We start from the raw sequence: 20656 nt of genomic DNA, 5'->3' as shown, positions 1-20656 counted from the left end.
AGCAAGTGAAGCTTTAATTGGGAGTATTCCATTGCTGCATTTCCCCTTTTGCTCTTGATATTTATGTCAAGGGCAATGTTTCCCTTTTTCCTCCCTTTCTTTTATTCCAGAAAATGGAGAAAAAGTTCACATGAAAACATATGGCAAAATATTAGGGCTGCTATTTCTTTCATGACAGTCAGTGCAATTTCACAGCAGTATGTAGAGAAAATCCTACACAGAGCGTCTCACTCCTACACTCAGACAGTGTGTATCTCTAACTCCATTTCTGCAAGCACAATAGCACAACAAAAGCAATAAGCAGCTTAATTACCTGTACAAGCACAACATGCAAATGCTCTAATACTTTTAATATTACTTAAAAACGCACATTAGAGTAATATTAGTGGAACAACTTGTGTAAAACTAATTTTAAAAAGATGAATATGATGAAAATATGTGAAGTGACAGGGAAATAAATTTGGCCTTGGTTTTTCCAAGAGCTTTAAACTGGAGGCTAAGTTCTGAACATTCAGAGTTGTCAAGCCATTTGTAAATATTTTAAAGCACAAAACCCTAATAAAAAAATATCTATCTTTGATTTGGAGTTACGCATGAAGACTGATCTGAGGAATAAACTCTGCACAAACATGAGGCACAGACTAATTTTCAAAAACATCTTGATAAATTGGCTGAGCATTGTGGTTTATTTGGTGCTGAATATAGAATTCAAAACAGCCCATCAAGCAGCACAAACAAATATGGTTGCAATTTAACTTGTCTTAGACTGCAATTTGATTCAAAATAAAAAAAATAAAACAAAATTGTTTAAAAGCAAGTCTCTTTGCACTAGAATCTTACCTGCAACACAGAGTGCCCCACTGGACTGTTTTCCGACACTTCCGCTTCATACGTGGACTTTTCAAACTTGGGAGCGTTGTCGTTGGCATCGGTGACAACCACCCTCAGCAAAGCACTACTGTAGCGCTGAGGGTTGCCTCCATCCACAGCCTTGATGGTGAGGTCATAGGAATCCTTTAACTCGCGATCTAGGTTGCCCAGGACAATAAGCTGTGGGAGCTTACCCCCCCTGTCATCAGCCACCTGTAAACCAAATAGGGTTGCGGCGTCTGGCCCTGCAGTCAGAGCATAATCCGCAACCCCATTCCTGTCTGAGTCCCTGTCTGTAGCTAGAGGTATGGAGAATAGCGCCCCCATGATGGTGTTCTCAGGGACAGAGATGGTGAGCACAGAAGAGGGAAACTGTGGAGTGTTGTCATTGATGTCCTGTACCTCAATGCGTCCTTCAATGAGTCGTGGGCTCTGGTTTTGTATCAGATCTGTCACTGATACTTCAAATTCCAGGAAACAGGGCTTACCCTTAGTCAGGGTTCGGCAGTCTCTCAGGGTCTCTCTGTCTATGGGAATCTCTGTGGTGAAAATGTCTCCCGTTTTTCCATCGACACGAAGGTAAGGAGCACCCACCTCCAGCTTGTAGAGATGACCCGAGTCTGGCAGGCCCTGGTCTGCTGCCAGGCTACCAATAAGAGTGTTGGGAGGCTGCTCCTCCTGGACCCGGTACAGGATGCTGCCTTCAGCAGAACCCCAGTGCAGCACCAGGACCCAAAACAGCACTACTCGTAAATTCAGTTCCATTAGGTCATCAGAAGATCTGCCTGGAAATTAGAGTGAAAAGAATACTTGTGTTAGAATGTTGTTTCCGTTTGGAAATCATGTTTAAAGATTCAGCGATAAAATGCCTAGCAGCTGTACCAGGTTCCATAGGCAATAATTACTGAACACTAATTATAAAGGAAAATAACAGAACTCACATCAACAAGTCTTTAAGATGAGAGTGATACATTTAGTCAGCAGGAAGAAAGACTGTCTTCATTGTATTGTTCTATTATAACTCTACCGCTGTAAAATGAATTATTTTTGTCAATAACTTGTGCCAAAAGCTACAGCAGGCCTAGAAGCACAATATCACAATTAGAGAAAAAACAACAACAAAGGGAAATTATGCATTTTTAAAAAAATGCAACCATAACTCTATCCCAACATGGTTTCTTTTCTGTCCTAGGGCTTCAATAGCTTCACTGAATGTCTCAGCTTTACAAATGTCATGCAGAAATGAATGTAGGAAGAAGAAATTATATCTTGTGAGCTTACAAGCAAAACAAACATGAGGGCCAGTGTGGATTGTTTCAGCTGTATAATCAAATAAAAATGTAATACCAAATCCGATTCAACGCAGCCTAAGAGACTCATTATTTTAGTATTACACTAATAGACATTGAGTGGTGAAGCAATGTAGCTCAGAAGTAACCTACGGTATCAAACATCCCCCTAAAAATAAATCCTTGCGAACCTGCCATGATATTGTCTATCGACAAATTTGAACTGTTTGATGTTGCCAGAGAGGCCTCTACAAACAAGCCACGACAAGGGCTTTCATTCTAAAGGGCACGGAGGCGATGAGGCCATTTCTTCCCATGCAGATTATGCAACTTGGCCGTTATCGTCACATGCAGCTTGCAACAATGCACAATGCAGAAAATTCCATCCATGCTCCATTGCTACTGGCCAACTCAAACACTGTAATCATTATGTTTGATTTTGAACCTTTCAACTTTGTAATTACGTCCCATTATTTTAGTGTCTTCTTTGATCTGTATTTCCTCTAGCTAAAGAATTCTGGCTTTTTTCATGCTACAGTGATTTTAGACTATAATTGTTTCTTGTGTGAAAGTGTGAGACTGTGCGTGTGTGTGCGTTGGTAATTGAAATGGGAGCAGACATTGAGGTTAAGTATCAAGGTCCAGTGTTCTGGAAAACTTAGTAGTGGCAACATTTTACCAAATTTCATGTGACGTCTACTCACCAATCGTGAAGTGCTGATTTGTGTGTGTGCATTCAGTGCAGCCTGTTTTGTACCGTCTACTGCAGTATGTTTGTGTTACTGATTCACTAATCCAAAATACTGATTTGAATTGGCTATGATCCTGACCTTATTAAATAGATAGGAATTTTCCCAGACTAGATTAAACACTGTTTGTATTAGTCACTTCTTGACAAAGTTGGAACAATTTTTTTAAACTTTCATGAATCATGGCATCCTTCAAGCCTTTAAAGAACGTTACAAACTAAACATCGCCGTTTTTAGTTCAAAAGTGATGTGTAATTGAAGCATTATGTTACATATAGAAGAATTTAACAACTAAGGGGAAAAAAACAAAAGGAGTACAGGTGCTGGATCTTGTATCGACCGTTACCCTGAGATTAGGGATCAGTGATTTCTTGGCTTGTGTGGTTGTGAGAACAGCCAGAAATATACATGAATATGAGCACACAGTGTTAATCTGAGTTCAAATCGGTACATTCTGCACCCCCTCAAAAGAAAGTGTTCCACAGAGGAGCAAAGCAAATGTGTATTAAGCTAGACAGCAAAACACAAATATACAGAAATCCAATGAGAAATCCAATTCCTTTTGAATACATTAAAATTGGAAGTGCAGGTTATTGATGCACTAATTGCTCAGTTATCGATGTGTCCCTTTTTACATTGCAGGGCGAGCCTCTAGTCAATGTGGCGTGAACGGTGAGTGTGCTTTGTGTGTTCATGTGCGCAGCGAAAAAAAGGCAGGCTGGAGTAAAAACATAATCAGCGGATACACTCCAAACACATTTCTCATTGTTACAACTGAAATTAAACTGAAAATGTTTCATACAGTGTTGCTGCCTTTGCTTCTTAAAAGCTTGTAAAAAAAAAAATATGGTCAATATGGAATTTGAGATTTTTTATGCATTGTTAATTAAATAATGTGATCATTCTCTTACAAAATGTCTCCTTATATGACACACAAGTCCAGAATATTATGGTCGTATTGGAGTAAATTTGATTAAACTTTGAATCAGCAATGCTGCACTGTTTGTTATGTGTGTTTCTATTTTTACATTTTTTTGTAATTTTTTTTTTTTTTTCTGTAGCGTCTTACTCGTGATTTGTACCACCATACGTGCCTCTGCAATTCCCCTTCAGGCACAAATAAATGGATTTTAATTTAATTAAAAATAAGCCTTTTTGACACTTGCATCATCTCTTCATCTTCTCTTTTTAAAAAGAAAAACAAAAAAAAACATTCACTGTTGAATTCAAGTTTGCAAAAATCATTTGTACAAAATGGTCATTTAAAAAATTTAATCCAAAATGATTTGTTTAGCTGTTCCCATCCCTCTGCCATTACAGCCACTTCCAGAATGAATAGGCGTGCTTTGATAGTGACATGATTGTTATGGTTGATGACACTCATGACTTAATGTCTTCCAGTTGGCCTCATGCCTGTCTTCCAGATGGCACCGTGCCTGGCGGCCACAGCGATTTGGTGCTTTTTTCCCCCCTTTGTTTACGTTTACATTAAAATTCATGTTGTTTGTGAAATGTGCGCTTGCCATCACTCACTGAGAATCTCTGATAGGCTGAATATTATTGACACTATGCCTTTTGGATTTTTATCTCACATTTCTCAGCTGTCTCACAAATATTTTATCAAAAGCTTGACAGCATTGACTTTTTTATCCCTCATGCACGGTGAGGTAGTGGCGAAGGGGAACTTGCGCTGAGGTTTTTTTCACTACTGGACTACAGCATGTCTCACCAAAGTTCACTACCTGAGCAGCAAAATAGATAAATTAGAACTGCTGAACACAACTGGGAGTGACATTTCCTGCATCTCAGCACTTTTTGCTCTGAAAAACTTGGTTATCATCTGCCATCCCAGATGGTGTGGTAGACCCACAAGACTACAAGCTGATTCAGGCAGATCGCGATACATAACTCAGCATAAAATCAAAGGGGAGGAACAAGAAGTTAGTTCTTTTCAGTGTGCTCAAATGTGTCGTATCACAAACGTGGCTTACCACTCTAAAATTCTGCAATAAGAATGCCAAAAAGTGGGGCAGATATTAAGCTGGTTTGGACATGGCAAAACTAAAATCTTCAAAAAATGTGAGGCTGAGAAGGTGAGATCTTTTTGGCTGTTAAAACTCACCTTGTAAACACCGCACAACTGTGGCAGCACAGTGGTGGTTATCACTGCAGAGACTATTTCATTCGTGCACTGACTACACATTACAACTACAAAATCGCAGAGCTACATGCTACACCAAAGCACAGTTTAGACCTGGCTAATGCTTGGGTGACCTCTACTGTACTACAAGTTGTATGAGTGCAATACACACTTTACTGCCTTTACGCAGAGCTATTAGGGCTCTGCAAGACCTAAAGGGCTCATACCGTAATTCCCTTAAGCGCTGTATGCTGCAAAAAGCATCCTGCACAAAAAGACAAACACATTGAGCCAGACACTTATGGAGGTGCCTTCTGAGCAACAAATATTCTGGAGAAATATCTTTCCAAACACAATCAAGGCATCCGCCGTCTGACTGAAGAGAGAACTTTAACTCTACCAGTGAAGCAGCATTCAGCACAAAGCCTCATGCTGTGATCCTGCAATGGTCCAGATGGTTCCTACATAGAGAAAAACTGGAGGCAGCCTGTACCACAGTATGGAGGTGGACCTTCAAAGCCACTCTCAAATCGCCTGATGGGTCTGCTATTTGCCGTATCTCTTGTTAAGATGTTTGACTCTGCAACAAAGAATACAGTTGAGGCAAAACCACTCAGCGATGGAGTTTAAGACCCTGAGGAACATCACAGAGTAGGCTTGCTACGTGGCAACACTGCCTGGCCAAAACCCAGCTTATTAAGACCATCAGGGGTGCCAAGTCTAAGTACAAGAAGGGACTAGAGAGTCAGTGTTTCATGACTCATGCTCAGCATGGCCATCACTCCACACACTCACAAGCTGCAGGAGAAGTTCACCCAAGCATACCCCTTCACCTGCCAGTGACCTCTATAGATAAGAGTGTCGCGAGGAGAGGAGGGAAAGTGGTTCTCACTTCTGCCCACTGTGTCACCTGGGAGTCTGTTGTCACTTATATTGAAATTTTGCTGAAACATAGTGTTGTGGTTGATCAACATGACTGTTTTACCTAAGGGTAAAAAGGAAATGTTACGACCTGGCGCTGCAGTTAAGAAGGCAAAAAGAATTACATAAATATTTGTATAATATGCTTCCACATTCATCAAATGATAGTGTGAATCTGTCAAATGTCAGTTCTGGAAAATGTCTGTATTTTTTCTTCACTAAATATACAGAAATATAAATCAAAAGAGTGCAGGGATAAATGTTTTGCTTATACAACCATATAGCCTCTCAATAATTAAAGAAAAGTGGATTCGTTTCATTACAAAATATAAAATACGCAAAAGAGGACAAGCGAAGATAAAGCGGAATATTGGAACAGTTGCAGCAACTTCAAAAGGAAAAGAATGAGACTTGAATTCCACCAGTGGAGCAGACGTAAGGGGAAATCTCTTCACTTTGTGGCTCCATTTACCTTCCTTCTGATCTCTCCCTTACCTCATGGATCTACCCATTTCCTCAAATGCCATTTTGTGTGACAGCGAACTCCTAAATTCCTCCCAGCAACCTGCCTACAATCCTCTATCCCTCCACTCCTCCCTGAAGGCTCAGTGCCCAGTGCCGGCGCTGCTGCTCTTCTCCTCACAGAGGAGAAGGTGAAAGACTTCACTGGCAGCTAAACATCAGTCAAACTGCAAGGTCTGATTGAGCCTCACCTGTAGCCCTCACACAGTGCACCACCCAGCTGCACTCCCTGTTCCAAGTGAACATTTCAAGTATCGCATGTCTACTATCACTGACCCTACCTTTGGCAAACCGTGCACAGTCGGTCTCATTCTCGAGAGGGATTCTGTTTTCTGCCAAAATGAGGCTAGGGCTTAACCTAGTCATAACAATGACCTCTGAGAAAGTGGAACCATCTCAGTTTATAAACATGTCTGCATGTTGGTCAGTGGTCTGTATCACCTTGGCCCCTATGGTAGGAGCCTGTTCACTCTGTCTGTTTTAGAAACCATCATCCTAAAACTGTTCCACACATGTTCTGCCAAAATCCGTCTGCACCCCAGGCAGTTGTCAAAATGTCTTAGGGAATCTTGACATTTCATAGGTGGGAGGAGAGAAAAACATAAGGTTAACTGGTGCATTCCAATGTAAGTGTCATGATTTTCGTTTTTTGAGAAAATTGCACAATACTTCCATGTTAATCAAATCTTCGTAGCTATGTGGTTATTAAAGAAATGCCATAGGCATTAGTCGCACTGGACCAGCAGATCCTGTTTTGATATTCTATCAATAACTCATGTTAAAGGGAGAAAAAATTTGATCTCAAAATGTTCATATTTACGGTATTAATGAGTTAATAATACCAACTCAGAAATATTTTCTTTTTTCATAACTGAATAAACAAGCTGTTCTCAGAGGAAAATAAGGTCCCCATGACACTGTTTGAAGCTAGAAAAGTGGCAGGGTCCGCCAAATATGAACAAAGTAAAACAGTATGAAATTGTGTTGTCCTTTAAGGTCAGTGTGTTTATTCAGTTTATTGAGTCATGAAAACGAAGAGAGTTTGTTATTTAGTTTGTTTAGACATAGAACAGAAATTAGTCAAACGTGAAGACCTTTCTCTTTGTAATAAAATGTCTTCCCCAAAACTACATAGTGCACCTTTAATGATTATTAGAGAAACTATAGGGTGGAAAATAAAGAAGTAAAAGGACGAAATTCTGTGAGGTGGATACATCTGAAAAATATTAGAAAGGGGCATTACATCAGCAATCTATCAACATCATCATGTATTTCCTAACTGTAACATGGATATTTCACCATTTGTTTGCAAAGGAAAATTATTTGCAACTATATTATATTAAATTATATTATATGATTGTTTTTAAATGTAATTTTATTTATTTTTCTTAAGATGCTATTTGGCTTGAAGTAGGAAAAGTTCAAGAAGTTAAGTGTGTGCCTACATACATGCAACTGCTTCCATAATGCATTCAAAGTAAAGGTATGTAGACGAAGAATATAATTGTGTTGCGGAGCATGTAAGCCTGTCCTGGTTACCATAGAGACAGACTATCTACCGGCTGAGTCAACTCAGTGACTGACTGGGTGACACTTGCTCTTTAAGTTGGCTGCTCCACAGGTCCAGCAGAAATGACTCAAGCGTGGAATCAACCGAGGCAAAATTGTGAATTACTAATATGTCAAAGGGTTACGTTGCGTCCGGAGAAAAAGCACACTAGAGTACAGGAGTGAAACTTATTATGTGCTAATTGATTGCTTTGCAGTAACTGCAGAGTAGATTATGATCCAGCACCACCACCAGCCTTCCTCTGCAGAAACCCGAATGTTCATCTGTTACTGGGAACAAATCAAGCTCATGAATTCCTCCTGTAAGGTGCGTATTGCTGCTTCACTAGAGTGTGGAAAGATAACAAATGATTTAATGATTTTCTCAACTGATGTGATTTGATATATTGGCTGACTCTGCGCCTTTAGCTAGTATAACAGGTAAAATCCATTAGCCTCCCACCAGCATGATTTATGATGGGTAGCATCACAGCTTAGGTCCCCGCACAGCTGATCCACCAGTAGAATTTACTGCAAAATGTTCCTCTGCACACTTCTACTGACTGTAAACCCTGGCCACTGGTAATGAGAAAGCAATGGCCTTTGGTTGGAAACACTTGCTAAGGGCATGAGTGTTTGATTTAGCTATTCATGTAGGCTGCTCGGCACAAAACCACCGATGGAGGGTCACTCCTACCACACAAAAAAAAGCCCATTGAATACACTGAGATCAAAGAGGCCACATTCAGACATGGCCAGAGTGTCTAAAGAGAGATATGAACACACTGGCAGGTTGTACACTTTGCATTCCCCGGACTAAAACCAGAACTCAGTCAGATTTCCTCATTTTACCGCTTTTGTATTATTTCGTGAAGGATTCGCACTCTTGAGCTCAATTCAGTGTTAAGCAGTCATGTCAGAGAACTCACTTTCTTTGATTTGATATGTTTACCAAAGAGTTAGCCTTTTTCAGCAGCTCCACTGCATGATGCACTGTGTGTTATTATAGACCAGAGGAAATAAGTAGGCTACAGACAGACAGCCAGAGATAGATAGATAGATAGATAGATAGATAGATAGATAGATAGATAGATAGATAGATAGACATTCTTTCATTCATCTTTTGCCAAACTCCCATCACACACAGCTGCTTTCATAATCAGCTGGCTTCCATCATCACATGCATCAGGTTTGTGTCTTATGGACAGTTTGTCAGACAGATATGGGCTAGATCTCGGTCGCAGGCCTGTTTTGATCTGCACTGTTGTGACGGGGCCTCGTAGCCCACAGTGTGTGTGGGGAACTTAGACCGACATCTATGTGGAGCAGACTATTAGAAATGTGCCTGGTGGTCGGTGGAGTGACGAAAACAACACCCCAGACTCTCCGGAGTGCGGGGTGGGGGGGATTACCCGTGCGGATGCGCTGATCAAAGACCCCCCCTCCACCACCCTCTTCTCCCCTCCCTCTCCAATTACACGCGCGAATATCTCCATAGGAAAACTGCCGATTAGTTACGAACATGGCAGCCCGTGTACGTCAGAATAATCTTCGCGAAATAATAATAATATTTTTTTTTTTTAAATCGCCTCTCGTGAGTAAACCGCTCCAAATAAAGATCCACTAATAGAGGCAATTAGTGCGATGTTTGCAGCTAGTATGAAATAAAAGGCGAGAGAGCGGATGATGCCAAATGGATCGCATTTTCTCATTCACTGGATCATAATGCATAATATAGATGCAATTAGGACGGATCCGATTGAAGCGTATGCGCTCATGCTGTAGGTGAAGTGCCACGATATGCACACCTAATGACTTAATACCATTACTAACGCAGGCTTGAGCGCCGGTCCACTCGGATGTTGTTGTTTTTTTTTAATTGCGATGCATCTTCTTATCAATCACGCAGCGCATCGTTGTCGCGGGGTGACAGATCTCCAACCGCTGCGTCCGATCAACCTGTAACGCACCGAGCCGCCGCTCCGTCAAGCCTCGTCTGTGATAAAGTGCACCGCGGACAACTTGTTGTATAAACAGCCTATTTGGAACCGTGGCCTGCGCTATTAGGGCTGCACTCGGGGAGAAATGTTCCCGAAAAAGAAAAAAAAACTTCACACGCATCGCAAAAAAAAGACAACTTTCTCGGGTTTATATTCTGCAGTCGTTTCAGTACCTGAGCCGGAGACTTCTCAAAATGAGCGCTTGGCGCGTCCAAGCCGGTCCGTCCGCAGCTGATATGTCCACCGGTGATCCCAGAGGCAGGTGTCTCACCCTCAAACCTCCGTCACAGGGCTTCGCGTCAAAATAACTTCAGCAGCCACGGGAATCCAATCGCAGCATTTACAACTTTCCGCATCAAAATTCAAGGATAGCGTCCACAACACCGTCGTCCGGCACTCTCGTGGAGGAGATGACGGATATCTTGTCCGTGAAGATATCAGAAGTTTAGAAGCTGTTGGATTATTTTTTTATGACAGGGCTGCGGAGCGAGGAGTCTCATTCCATGGGGATAGCCTACAGTGTGCCATTTCCAATCCTCAATAACTGATCCCTGCCAAGATATGCACTCGCTGGCGCATCCCTTCGGTCCAAGTTTCCCCGAGCGCTTTCCCCCCCTCTCTCTGATATTAAGTAGCCTAGAGCGCACTCTGAAGACGCACTGGATGTCTGAACGACGGCAACGTGAATGTCATTTTTTGCAACGTGAACACGGAGCGGCGAGAGAAAACGAGAAGCCCATCTGAAAGCGTTTCCAGAGAGCAAGTGGTGAGATACTGTGGGTAGGTTAGTTGCTCCCCTCTCTCCCTTTTTCCTCTCTCTACTCATCAGAGCGTGGGAGGAGGTGGGGCTCCCATCCACCGCAGCACACAGCAACTTCACACTCAGCATCACATTATGCCTGGGCTGCCGACCAGGAAATTGTGTGATTCCTACAGTTTAAGAAGATCTCATCAAACTGGGTCAGCTGAAATAGGGAGGGGGGGGATGCACCTTATTAAATAAGCGTGTCACGCAGTTACTGTGCATTCCCTGCTCCTTTGTTGTATTTATATTATTCTTGCTGCAAAAAAAACGACTCATGCCTCTCTTGGCGTCAAACCCACTGATCGCACTAATTGTCTAACATTTGATGTAACAGGTAGCCCCAAGTGACAGTTTACTTGTTGATATGCATTCCATGTAGCAAAATGAATGGCCTAAAATGGAAGCAGGTTGACCACAATTTATTCATTTGGCGCCACCCTCAGGCGGTTCTAATAAGGAGGGGAAGCGACACAGTCTTCTCCATCAGATGAGGAAACTGGAGTGTTAACATTTGCATCATGTTGGACTTTTCTGCACATTGTGATGTTGGTTTCTCACCAGAAGACAGTGGCTATCAATTATAAAGAAGAAGAAAAAAGAAAAAGGCTATGCTGTCGGTGTATATTGAATTAAACTAGTTAAATCTGACATCATCTGCTCAAACTGCAGCAGTGTAATTAAAAAAACAATGCTTTCGCTCAGGGCTGTAAATCAGCATGGCTCAGCAGGGAGCGAAATCCATCCCACGCCACAGTTATTCTCCTGCTTTCTTCCCAAACACTGATGCCGGTGATCATAACTGCTTAAGTACAAGCAATGGACCAGGAGCAATGAGTCAAACACGGGCTCTGTCACAAAGGAAAGCCTTGAGCAATGTCCCCTTGGAGAAACTTGATTTCCTATCTTCCCCAGCCATTCTCAAGCAAGAGTTTATCAGAGTGTTTCCAGTCTGTGATCCTTTACTCCTCCCCCATCTCTCATTAGCTGCAAACACACAGCTGTTGGGTTACCTCTCCAGGGCTCCCATTAAGGGCTGCCACTCAGGCTTACAGTGTCCCTCAGCCAATCATATTAGAGCTCCCGCCCACGCACTGCCACTGCATGCTGCTCCTCACCAGCCATACTAATAACGTTTAAGTATTTTCACAGGTGGCCCATAAGTTGTCTCTGAGAAGAAGAGAGAGAGGAAAGGATTGTTAAAGGACATTTATATACCGATAAAAGACAAAAACATAACAGAGTCAGTGAACGTTGAAGCAGTGAGTGACCAACAAATGAAACAATTTAATTTCCCCTTTTCTTGTTAGTTAACATAATTTATGGTTGATGATATTTTGCTGTGAAATTAAGTTGTGGGTTTTTTTTGCTAGTTAATCACATAAATCAAAAATGTGCATTCAGGGCAGTGGTTTGATATAATTACTTTTAAACTGACTGGGAGCACTGTCACCTTCATTCACACAATTCATTTATTTAAAATTCATGCATTTCATGAAGGCTACAATTCAACAGAGGTATTGTCTGTTTCAGTCATAACCGTGTGGGCTGAAATGCGGCTTCATTTGATGCCTTTATAAGTCAGTATAAAGAGTGCGGGTCTGTTTGATTCCCACTCACCTTTTTTCCTGGTGGCCATATTTGAATATGAGAAAGGTAAAACCGGGACAAGGCAAGGGTAATCGGTGCATCAGAGCAAAGGCAAAAAATGCCCTCAGACTCTCCCACATTCCCCAAAAGAGTCTGCCCGCCATGCTGTATCTGGCCAGCACATTGTCTGTGGCCAGTGCCCTGAATATTACACACTGGCACTTTGATGAGGGACTGATTCTTCCAAATCCGACTTAGCCGCATAAACACATTAAACGAGCATCAATTAAATGTCTGGCAAGTTTTTCTCGGAAAAAAAAAAGAAAGGAAGAATGTGTTTTTCAGACCTATCTCCATTTATGTCTATTGATGTTGGAAACCTTGAAGCTCGGCTCACTTGAATACTCCATAGGCAGACGGGATGTTATAATTCTAAGCTCATGGTTTGTTTGCAATTGCAGCAACACAACAACACAGCGTGCGAATGTGATCTGTATATATTTACATCTATTCTCTTATCACATACCACACCTGGAGCACCTTTCCTTCCCCCGCCAACACACACACTTCCACAGGAGGCATTTATACAGAGAAAAGACAAAATAAGACACTAACAGACAGACGCAAAGCTACACGCACACACACACACACACACACACACACACGGGGATACATCTAGAGGGAGAGAAATGAGGTAAGAGAATACAGGTTGAAGAAAAAAAGTGCAGCAAAAGTTGTCTGTGTACACTTTGAAGAGTAAATCCACACTGAATGTGCACTCTGCACTGCTCTCTGCAAGTCCGACTGTGAAAGGATGCTGTACCTCTAGATACATCCGTGTTAGTGATGTCACAGCGGGCGTCTTGCCTTTGACAGCTGATTGAAAACACCCACTGTGACATCACTGGGTGTGGTCAGCAGTGCAACACATTTAAGCCCACAGGTGGAAATTTTCTGCCATATGCTATTTTTATGGATTCACTCTTTAAATGTCACAACATTGAAAATAGAGTCTGAGATATTTCATCCGCAGCGAGGGAGAAAAACATCCCTTTATCTAACATATGTTTTCTTCTCTTCATGGGCGGACACTGAGTGGCAGAATATGTTGGATTCAGATTTGTAGCACATCCACTTGTGGAGCAGGAGCAGTTACAGATGGGTCAACGGAGGGATAGAAGGAGCAGTGATGCGAAGAGGAAACTTTATGAATCCAGAACTGTTCAGCCCTGGAACAAAGCCCCGGCAAGTCAGCAGTTTATGAAGCAAATTTGTCACCGCTGAAATTAGGTTTCCATTCACTTGTGAATCCATACAAATTAAAAAGAATAATTTTGGAATATTCCTGAATGTGGGCATTGATTCAGTAATGGCATCTATTCAGAGAATGCTAAATAAGCGTATCTTAAAATGGCAGCTGTAGTCTAGTACTACGACAAAATAATGGTATCCACAAACACTAGTAATGTGCAAAAAAATGTTCAGATCTTAAAACATAAGATAGGAGGAATGCGTGGGTAGACTTATATGGGACATTATATTGTAGAGCAGTATATTGGGCTATGCTGTGCTGCTGCAGTTACCAGAGGTTATGTGGGAAGACAGTAGAAAAAACTATTGAAATATTGAGTCAACCCAAACAACCGAACAGTGCATGCTGTAATTGAGAGTGTGATCACTAGCAGGTGAGTTGCAGAGAGATCTACACAGCTACAGCAGCAAAAGCATACGTGTTTGAAATAATTGGGTGTATTTAATGACTAATTGGTTGAAAAAAGATATTTAAGTAAGTTAAATATTGGGTAAACAGTGACATAGTTGGTGATAAACAGCTATACACTTAGCTTAAATAATTGATAAATGGTTGAAATAAGAAATGAATAAACAGTGGGAATAAATAGCTAAACATAACTGTTACAAAATAGCGAAATGTTATTGATGAACTGTTGAAACTGTAAGCTAAGTAAAGGATAACTGGTTGCAATAGATAACTGAAATTAATAGATTTAAGCCATTAGCTTTAAATAACAACCTTATCAGTTAAACAGTCAAAGTACTTGACACCATTAAATGTACTTCAGTTCAATCTAACAGGGCTGTAGGTGGTATGGCAGAAAAGCAAAGGTTGAAATTAGTTGGGATGCCATCAGTCTCTCTCATCCATTCACCATTCTCAATTTCAATTCCTAGACTTCATAGCAGTAAAAGTTTGATCAAAAGGTAACTCTCTTTGTAGCCGTAGTTCTACATTCTGGTGCTCAATCAATATAACTTCTTCATAATGTAATCATGCATGGTCTAAAAGAAACTTTTTCATGATATTACAATATAAAATATTGTATTTTGGGGTTATTAATTATTACACAACTTTCAATTGTACTTGGAGGATTAAGTCAGAAGTTGGAATGGGTGTAAAGCAGAGTTAGCTCTGTAAATGAGGTGTAAACTTTCACTGGCCTCACGATTCGATTACGATTCACCTGTCAATGGTGAACAATCTGAATGGACAGTGATTCTCGATGCATCTTGACGCCTCTCAGTATATGGCATTCTCAATTTGTGCGTCTTGTCCAGTTTCTGCTTCCCACTAACTTCATAAAATCGTGCCCAGATGTCTGCTCTTAAGCTACTGAGTGTGTTTTTCTATCACTCACAGCTGATGTCTGCCTCCCTCCACCATATCTCCTAACATAAGTAACATTAACTTTGCAACTTTATTGACCAGAGGAAGCCGGAAAATCAATCAGTTGCCCCTTTCTGGAATAGAAATATCACATTTTAAAGAGATTATAATAATATATAAATAGAGAAGACAATAAGAAGTAGAAGTAGAAAGAGAAATATTATGATATAAGATATGTGACAACTATATATATTAACATTTAGAAATAGAATTGTTACAAGAAATAGAAATGTAAGATATGTGCATAGTACTACACTATAACGACAGTGTAGATCATATTGACTAACATTGCAGTATGTGATAATTTAAAGCAGTTAACAGTATCAATAAATGCCACATAAATATGGCACCTGATATTGCACGGCTGTAAACAGGTTGTAATAAGTTCAAATTCATGTCAATAAGAAATGGAAAAGGACAAACCATCAAACTCTGAAGGTTTTGACATGACGGAAATGTGTTAATGGACAACTGATGTCCTAATTGCACCAGGAGCTGAGGAGATTTAAAACAGGTGTGTTTATATAGCTGTCAGCAGCACATGAATAACTCACTGTCATTCCTGTCATGATTTAGCTCCGCGCGTGTGTGCTTGTGATTGGCAGTTACAAAGGCCGAACAATTTACCCACTAATAATTCAACCAGCAGCTGCCAGTTCAGTTATCACTTCACCTCCTGCACTCTTGTTTGTCTTTTCCAAACAATGTCATACATGAGGCAGGTGGGGAGGTGGGGGTGGAGACAGGAAGTGGTGTTAAAAAAAAAAAATAAGTCAGACAGTCAGTAAGGTGACAAAGCCAGCATGAGTAGGAAGACAATGATGGTTATGGTCGTAGGTTAAAACTATACTTATGCCGGCACATATATTCTTTCTGCATGAGGTCTGACTCTCAATCCCCCTTAAGAGATCCCACCTACAGGTATATATGTATGCCTTTATTTTATCTATAGCCTTGACATCTAGCTCCTACTCATTGGGAGAGTGTACAGTGAACTTAAATCAAAACAAGAGAGCATTTGGACTTATGTTTGGCCCCATGTGGTTTGGTTAATTAACAGAGTGGGCTCTCCAGCAAGCAGAGAGCATTAAGAGGTGGGAGGATCTGCATCACTCCTCCCTCTTGTGGAAAACGCAATGAATTTGGGAAAACACGGAGCTTTGGAAATTTGTCTTTCATCTCCACAAAACTGGACTTCAAACAAGCTACCTACGAATACATTCTCAAAATTAATATTCTAACACATTAGTGAGCGCGATGAGTGTATTGCACTGTAGGGGTAAGTAATCCTGTTACTGTCATGTAAACATGTCTCTATGTCTTACACTCAATGCCTCTTTATCTTATTCAGTGCATTTATTCCTGGTTCTATGCAGCAGTGCGGGATGTCGGCGTTGCTCTTAAAGGGTTGGGGGGGTTGCAGTGTGCTTAACCATGCAAGGAGATACACTAGTTTGCATTTCCTTCCTTTTTGTTCATTGTTTATGTTTGCCACCGGGTTGGGATTATAGCCATGTGATCCAGACAGCCAGGCATGCAATAGCACCGACAATGGCAGTTCTGATAGTGAAACAGTGGGCTTTAAACACTCCTGCAGTCAGTTGCTCCGCAGCACAGCTTCTAACCCAACACCGTCTTAAGAAAGCGGAAATGAGAAAAGGGAGAGAGAGGCAAATTAAGCTACTTAGCACTTTGCGTTTTAAAAAGATTAAATTATGTACACAGTCATAAATAAATTCTATAGATTTGAATGGATTAGCAAATAGAATGTAGCACTCATCTAGTTTTGCAGTCTGAACCCAGGATTTACTCATTTAATTGTGGATTGAGTCATTTTGTCTCATTTTCCAAACTTTTATTATTTTTTCTTTACTGTGTATTGCGCCAAACCACTTCGCTGATTACACACACGCCCTTAAGAAAATGGAAAACGATTCAGTTAAATGTTTGATCTCCTAGTTGATGTATTTGTGGGAAAATAGCTGAAATCTTTGAGCTCTTAGCTTAAGTACAGGTACAGTGAAGTATCATCCACTTGGCTAGATTTTCACTGAGTAGCCTGAGTGAGTACCTGCAGTCTATAAAGTTGACTGGATGAATGAAAAAAAAAAGGTTTAAGTGTTTATCAAGGGGTTAACAGATTAGACATGTTGCTTCAGATTTTTATTTGCTCATCCTGGTCCAACCTAAGAGAGAAAAACAGAACAGGAGGCAGCTCGCACACAAAATAATCAGAGGGATCATCAGGTCTCCTGCTTGATATTTTCTATGCATAAAGCCCGTAACTTCATTTATTATATAAACAGCTTTGATGTCTCTGAGTCCACTTGCACATATCATCACCTGTGGTTAAAGTGAATACCCTTTTACCTTTCATTTTAGACTGAAGTGAGTAATATATAAATCATATGCTTTAAATATTAAAGATTTTATGGCATCAAATCAAATATAAGACTGAAAAAGGGGATGTGTAGAAATTCCACGTGGTGCAATTTGTTATTCCATATATAACACTAAAATGTTGTATGGGTTGTTAGGAGAAAGACTCCGGTGGACAGATAAAGTGCCTCTGTGTAAAGTGTATTGTTATTTTCATTATTACATGCTGGTAAAATGGGTTCTCATTTCCATGGGTTTAATATATTCAAAATCAGATTCAGGCCTCTGTAGAAATTTGGGTAAGGGCTGCAGCAGGAAATCACTTCTTTTTTTTTCTCATTTTCAAATTATTAAAGTCGACTTCATGAACATTGTATTTATACGCATGAGATAATAACAAAGATTTGTCTTCGGCTTTTGGATGCGCAACAAAAAAGTGGCCTGTGTTTGTCTGTTTGTATTCAAGCTTGTCAGTCAGGCTGTCAACACGAACTCTGTCGCAAACCAGCAAAACAGTAACAGATAAGGTGTTTTCCGAAGGGCTGCAGCCTTAGACCTCACCCGCCAATTAAAGAATTTGACCCATTCACTGGTTCATTGGTTTGAAAAATGCTACATCTACTAATTGCCTTAGCTCCCTGTAGATATTGGCTGAAGGGAGAATAAATGATCTGATGATTGCTGAAGCTCACCCACTCAACTTTATTCAAAGACATTGTAGGCAGGTAAAGGCGACATTACACAGTTTTCAGGTTTTAATAAACTTGATCTTGACCTTTCCAGCCTCCTACATATCCAACTTTTCTCTAGCGGGGTATAAATTTGCATTAAAACCTTTAATACCATTAAACCCACAGGTTTTTCACACCTGCAGTGCACCTACTACAATGTTATCAACAAAGACACACTCTTTTGTAGCACATACACTACTGAACTATCACAGTATTACAATGAAAGGTAGTTTGGTTTAGTTTATATTTGTATTTCTTTTAGCCTATTTTAAAACCAATTAGGCTTATTCAATTGTGCAGATGAGATCAATCGGTCAAACACATGAAGACACTGACAGTGAACACATTCAGTAAAGCCATAGTGATTTTAACATCGTCCAATATGAGGCACAGTTAGGCTACTGATATTTCAGAGTCATGGCTGGGGCAATAGACTTTAATGTGCGCAAACTTCAGTCCGATAAAGGATCAATGAGTCAGGCAGACGAGACCAACATATTCAGCTAAACATCCCCTCTGCCTCTGCACTTTCTCTGCTACAAGGGGATAGAGAGGGAGGAGGGCAGGTTAACAAGGGGGATGCATTGGGTTTTTTTGCTTACAAGGGAATGGCATCCCTCCTCACCCACCCTCAAATCACCTTCTGCCTATAGATAATTAATCATCCAACGCACATAAGACTACAGCACACCCACAGACAAAACCTAAAAAAAAACTTTAATTTCTCTCCTAACTCTTTAAACTGCAATATTTGAATTATATAACCATCTAGACAACACCCTAAAATGAGTATTTCATTCTTGTGACTGCACATTATCATGGATATTGACACTTGCTAACCCATTACATAACATTCTGTTCTGAGTTGAAAAACCATGTCCTTGGTATACATATCAGTTTGCTATTCCTTTTATAATTCAGCTCCTCTTCCTCTGTACTTCCTGTCTAGGCAGAACAGACTGCAAGGGTTTTTAGAAAGCAATCATTATTTGCACTTTATCCTGAATATACGTATGGACTAGAGTTGAAGAGGTGTACGCCTACAGTTTTTCATCCGTCAGACCTGGTGAGACTATTAAGCAAAGTCTTATGAAACTGTACGGGTCAAACCCACAGTAATTGTTGATGCCATTCAACCTTCTAAGTCTTTTGTTAACTCCAAATGTGTGGAATTTTTCACCTCAGAGTAATTTATTTTACAAATGCTGTCTAATCCCTGCAGAAAAATAAGACCATTGTTGTCTAATGTTGTTTATTAACTAAATCTGTGTTGCACTGTTTATTCTACTTGTTCCAGGTTATTATTTGGTATAAACCGTAAAGGGCTGGTACAAACCTACCTAATGCAGAAAAGAGACATTATTTTCAGGGGGTGGACACAATAACAGTAACAATCTAATGTATTCTAATTAACTTGACACAAACACCATCTTGGTAAGGCTTATATTATTGTCTTGTCTAAGGGGGGTGATGATTAGGCTCAATGGGAATCTTTTAGGCTGTTCTTTATAATGATGTTGTATTGGATTTTATATTTTTTCATTTTATTATTTTGCCCACAACCTCTGCAAGACTGTAGGGTTTTTAGATTATAGATTTTTTAGAACAATGGATACCTATATTCACTAGATAATGCCAATTTAAGGCAGTTAAGTATACTGTAGGTGGTATTAAATCTACCATCCGCGCAGGCTTCCTGTGCTCTCCAAAATGAAAGGAAAGCTCATTCAGTCCTTAACTTTAGTGTTTTAAGCATGAACAAATCTTTATGAATGTGAACAGGTGAATACCTCCAGCTTTTTCTAAATCCCACAGCTCAATGAACAAAAGCCTTGGCGTGCTACCTTGTGTGACAAATAGTTATACTATTTAACAAAATTATTGTTTTGCTCTCCTAAATGAGAGTCAATATGGCCGATAACCAGAAAGAAGAGACACAAATCCAGTGTGTTCACCAGTGTTGACCATGTTGGTAATAAAGCAAAAAAGAAATAATATGAGAGGAGGCCTTTAACAGCGTATACCCTCATGGTCTTATAGGGCATTTTGGGATGAAAAACATTCAGCAAATGACAGCTATATAAGAATATCCACTGGCTGAAAATGAAAGAATTTTTTCTTGCTTTATTGTGCATCCAAATAGCTTCTTGAAAAATACAGAGGCTGGAGGCTGCCAATAGAATACTACGGGGAACAGAGAGAAGGCAAAACATCTGGCCTCCAAATTTTAATTAGACTTGCCATTGGGATTTCTTCCATTTTACGTACTTGGGTATTTCTTTTCCTTGAGGAATACTTGACAACATGACGTGAAATAAAATAATGAAATACAAACTATTCATTTGAAGTGGAATACTGTTTATTTAGGAATTCATGTCCATTTATAACTCTTTTTCAACCTCCAAGAGCAGACCAGAGCAGAATTTTGTAAG

The 20656-nt window shown here is 40.3% G+C and overlaps 1 protein-coding gene across 1 annotated transcript in view; it reads right to left on the bottom strand.

Moving 5' to 3' along the window:
* The window catches only part of pcdh1a (protocadherin 1a), a 77763-nt gene extending 76128 nt beyond the window's left edge, over positions 1 to 1635 (bottom strand). The window contains exon 1 of the mRNA XM_073479598.1: positions 841 to 1635. Within this exon, the coding sequence (XP_073335699.1) occupies positions 841 to 1635 (795 nt within the window). The remainder of the gene's footprint in view (positions 1 to 840) is intronic.
* Positions 1636 to 20656: the final 19021 nt, after the last annotated feature.

The sequence above is a fragment of the Pagrus major genome, chromosome 13 (genome assembly GCF_040436345.1).
Source record: "Pagrus major chromosome 13, Pma_NU_1.0".
Lineage (NCBI taxonomy): Eukaryota > Metazoa > Chordata > Actinopteri > Spariformes > Sparidae > Pagrus > Pagrus major.
This window is presented reverse-complemented; position numbering and strand designations above follow the sequence as displayed.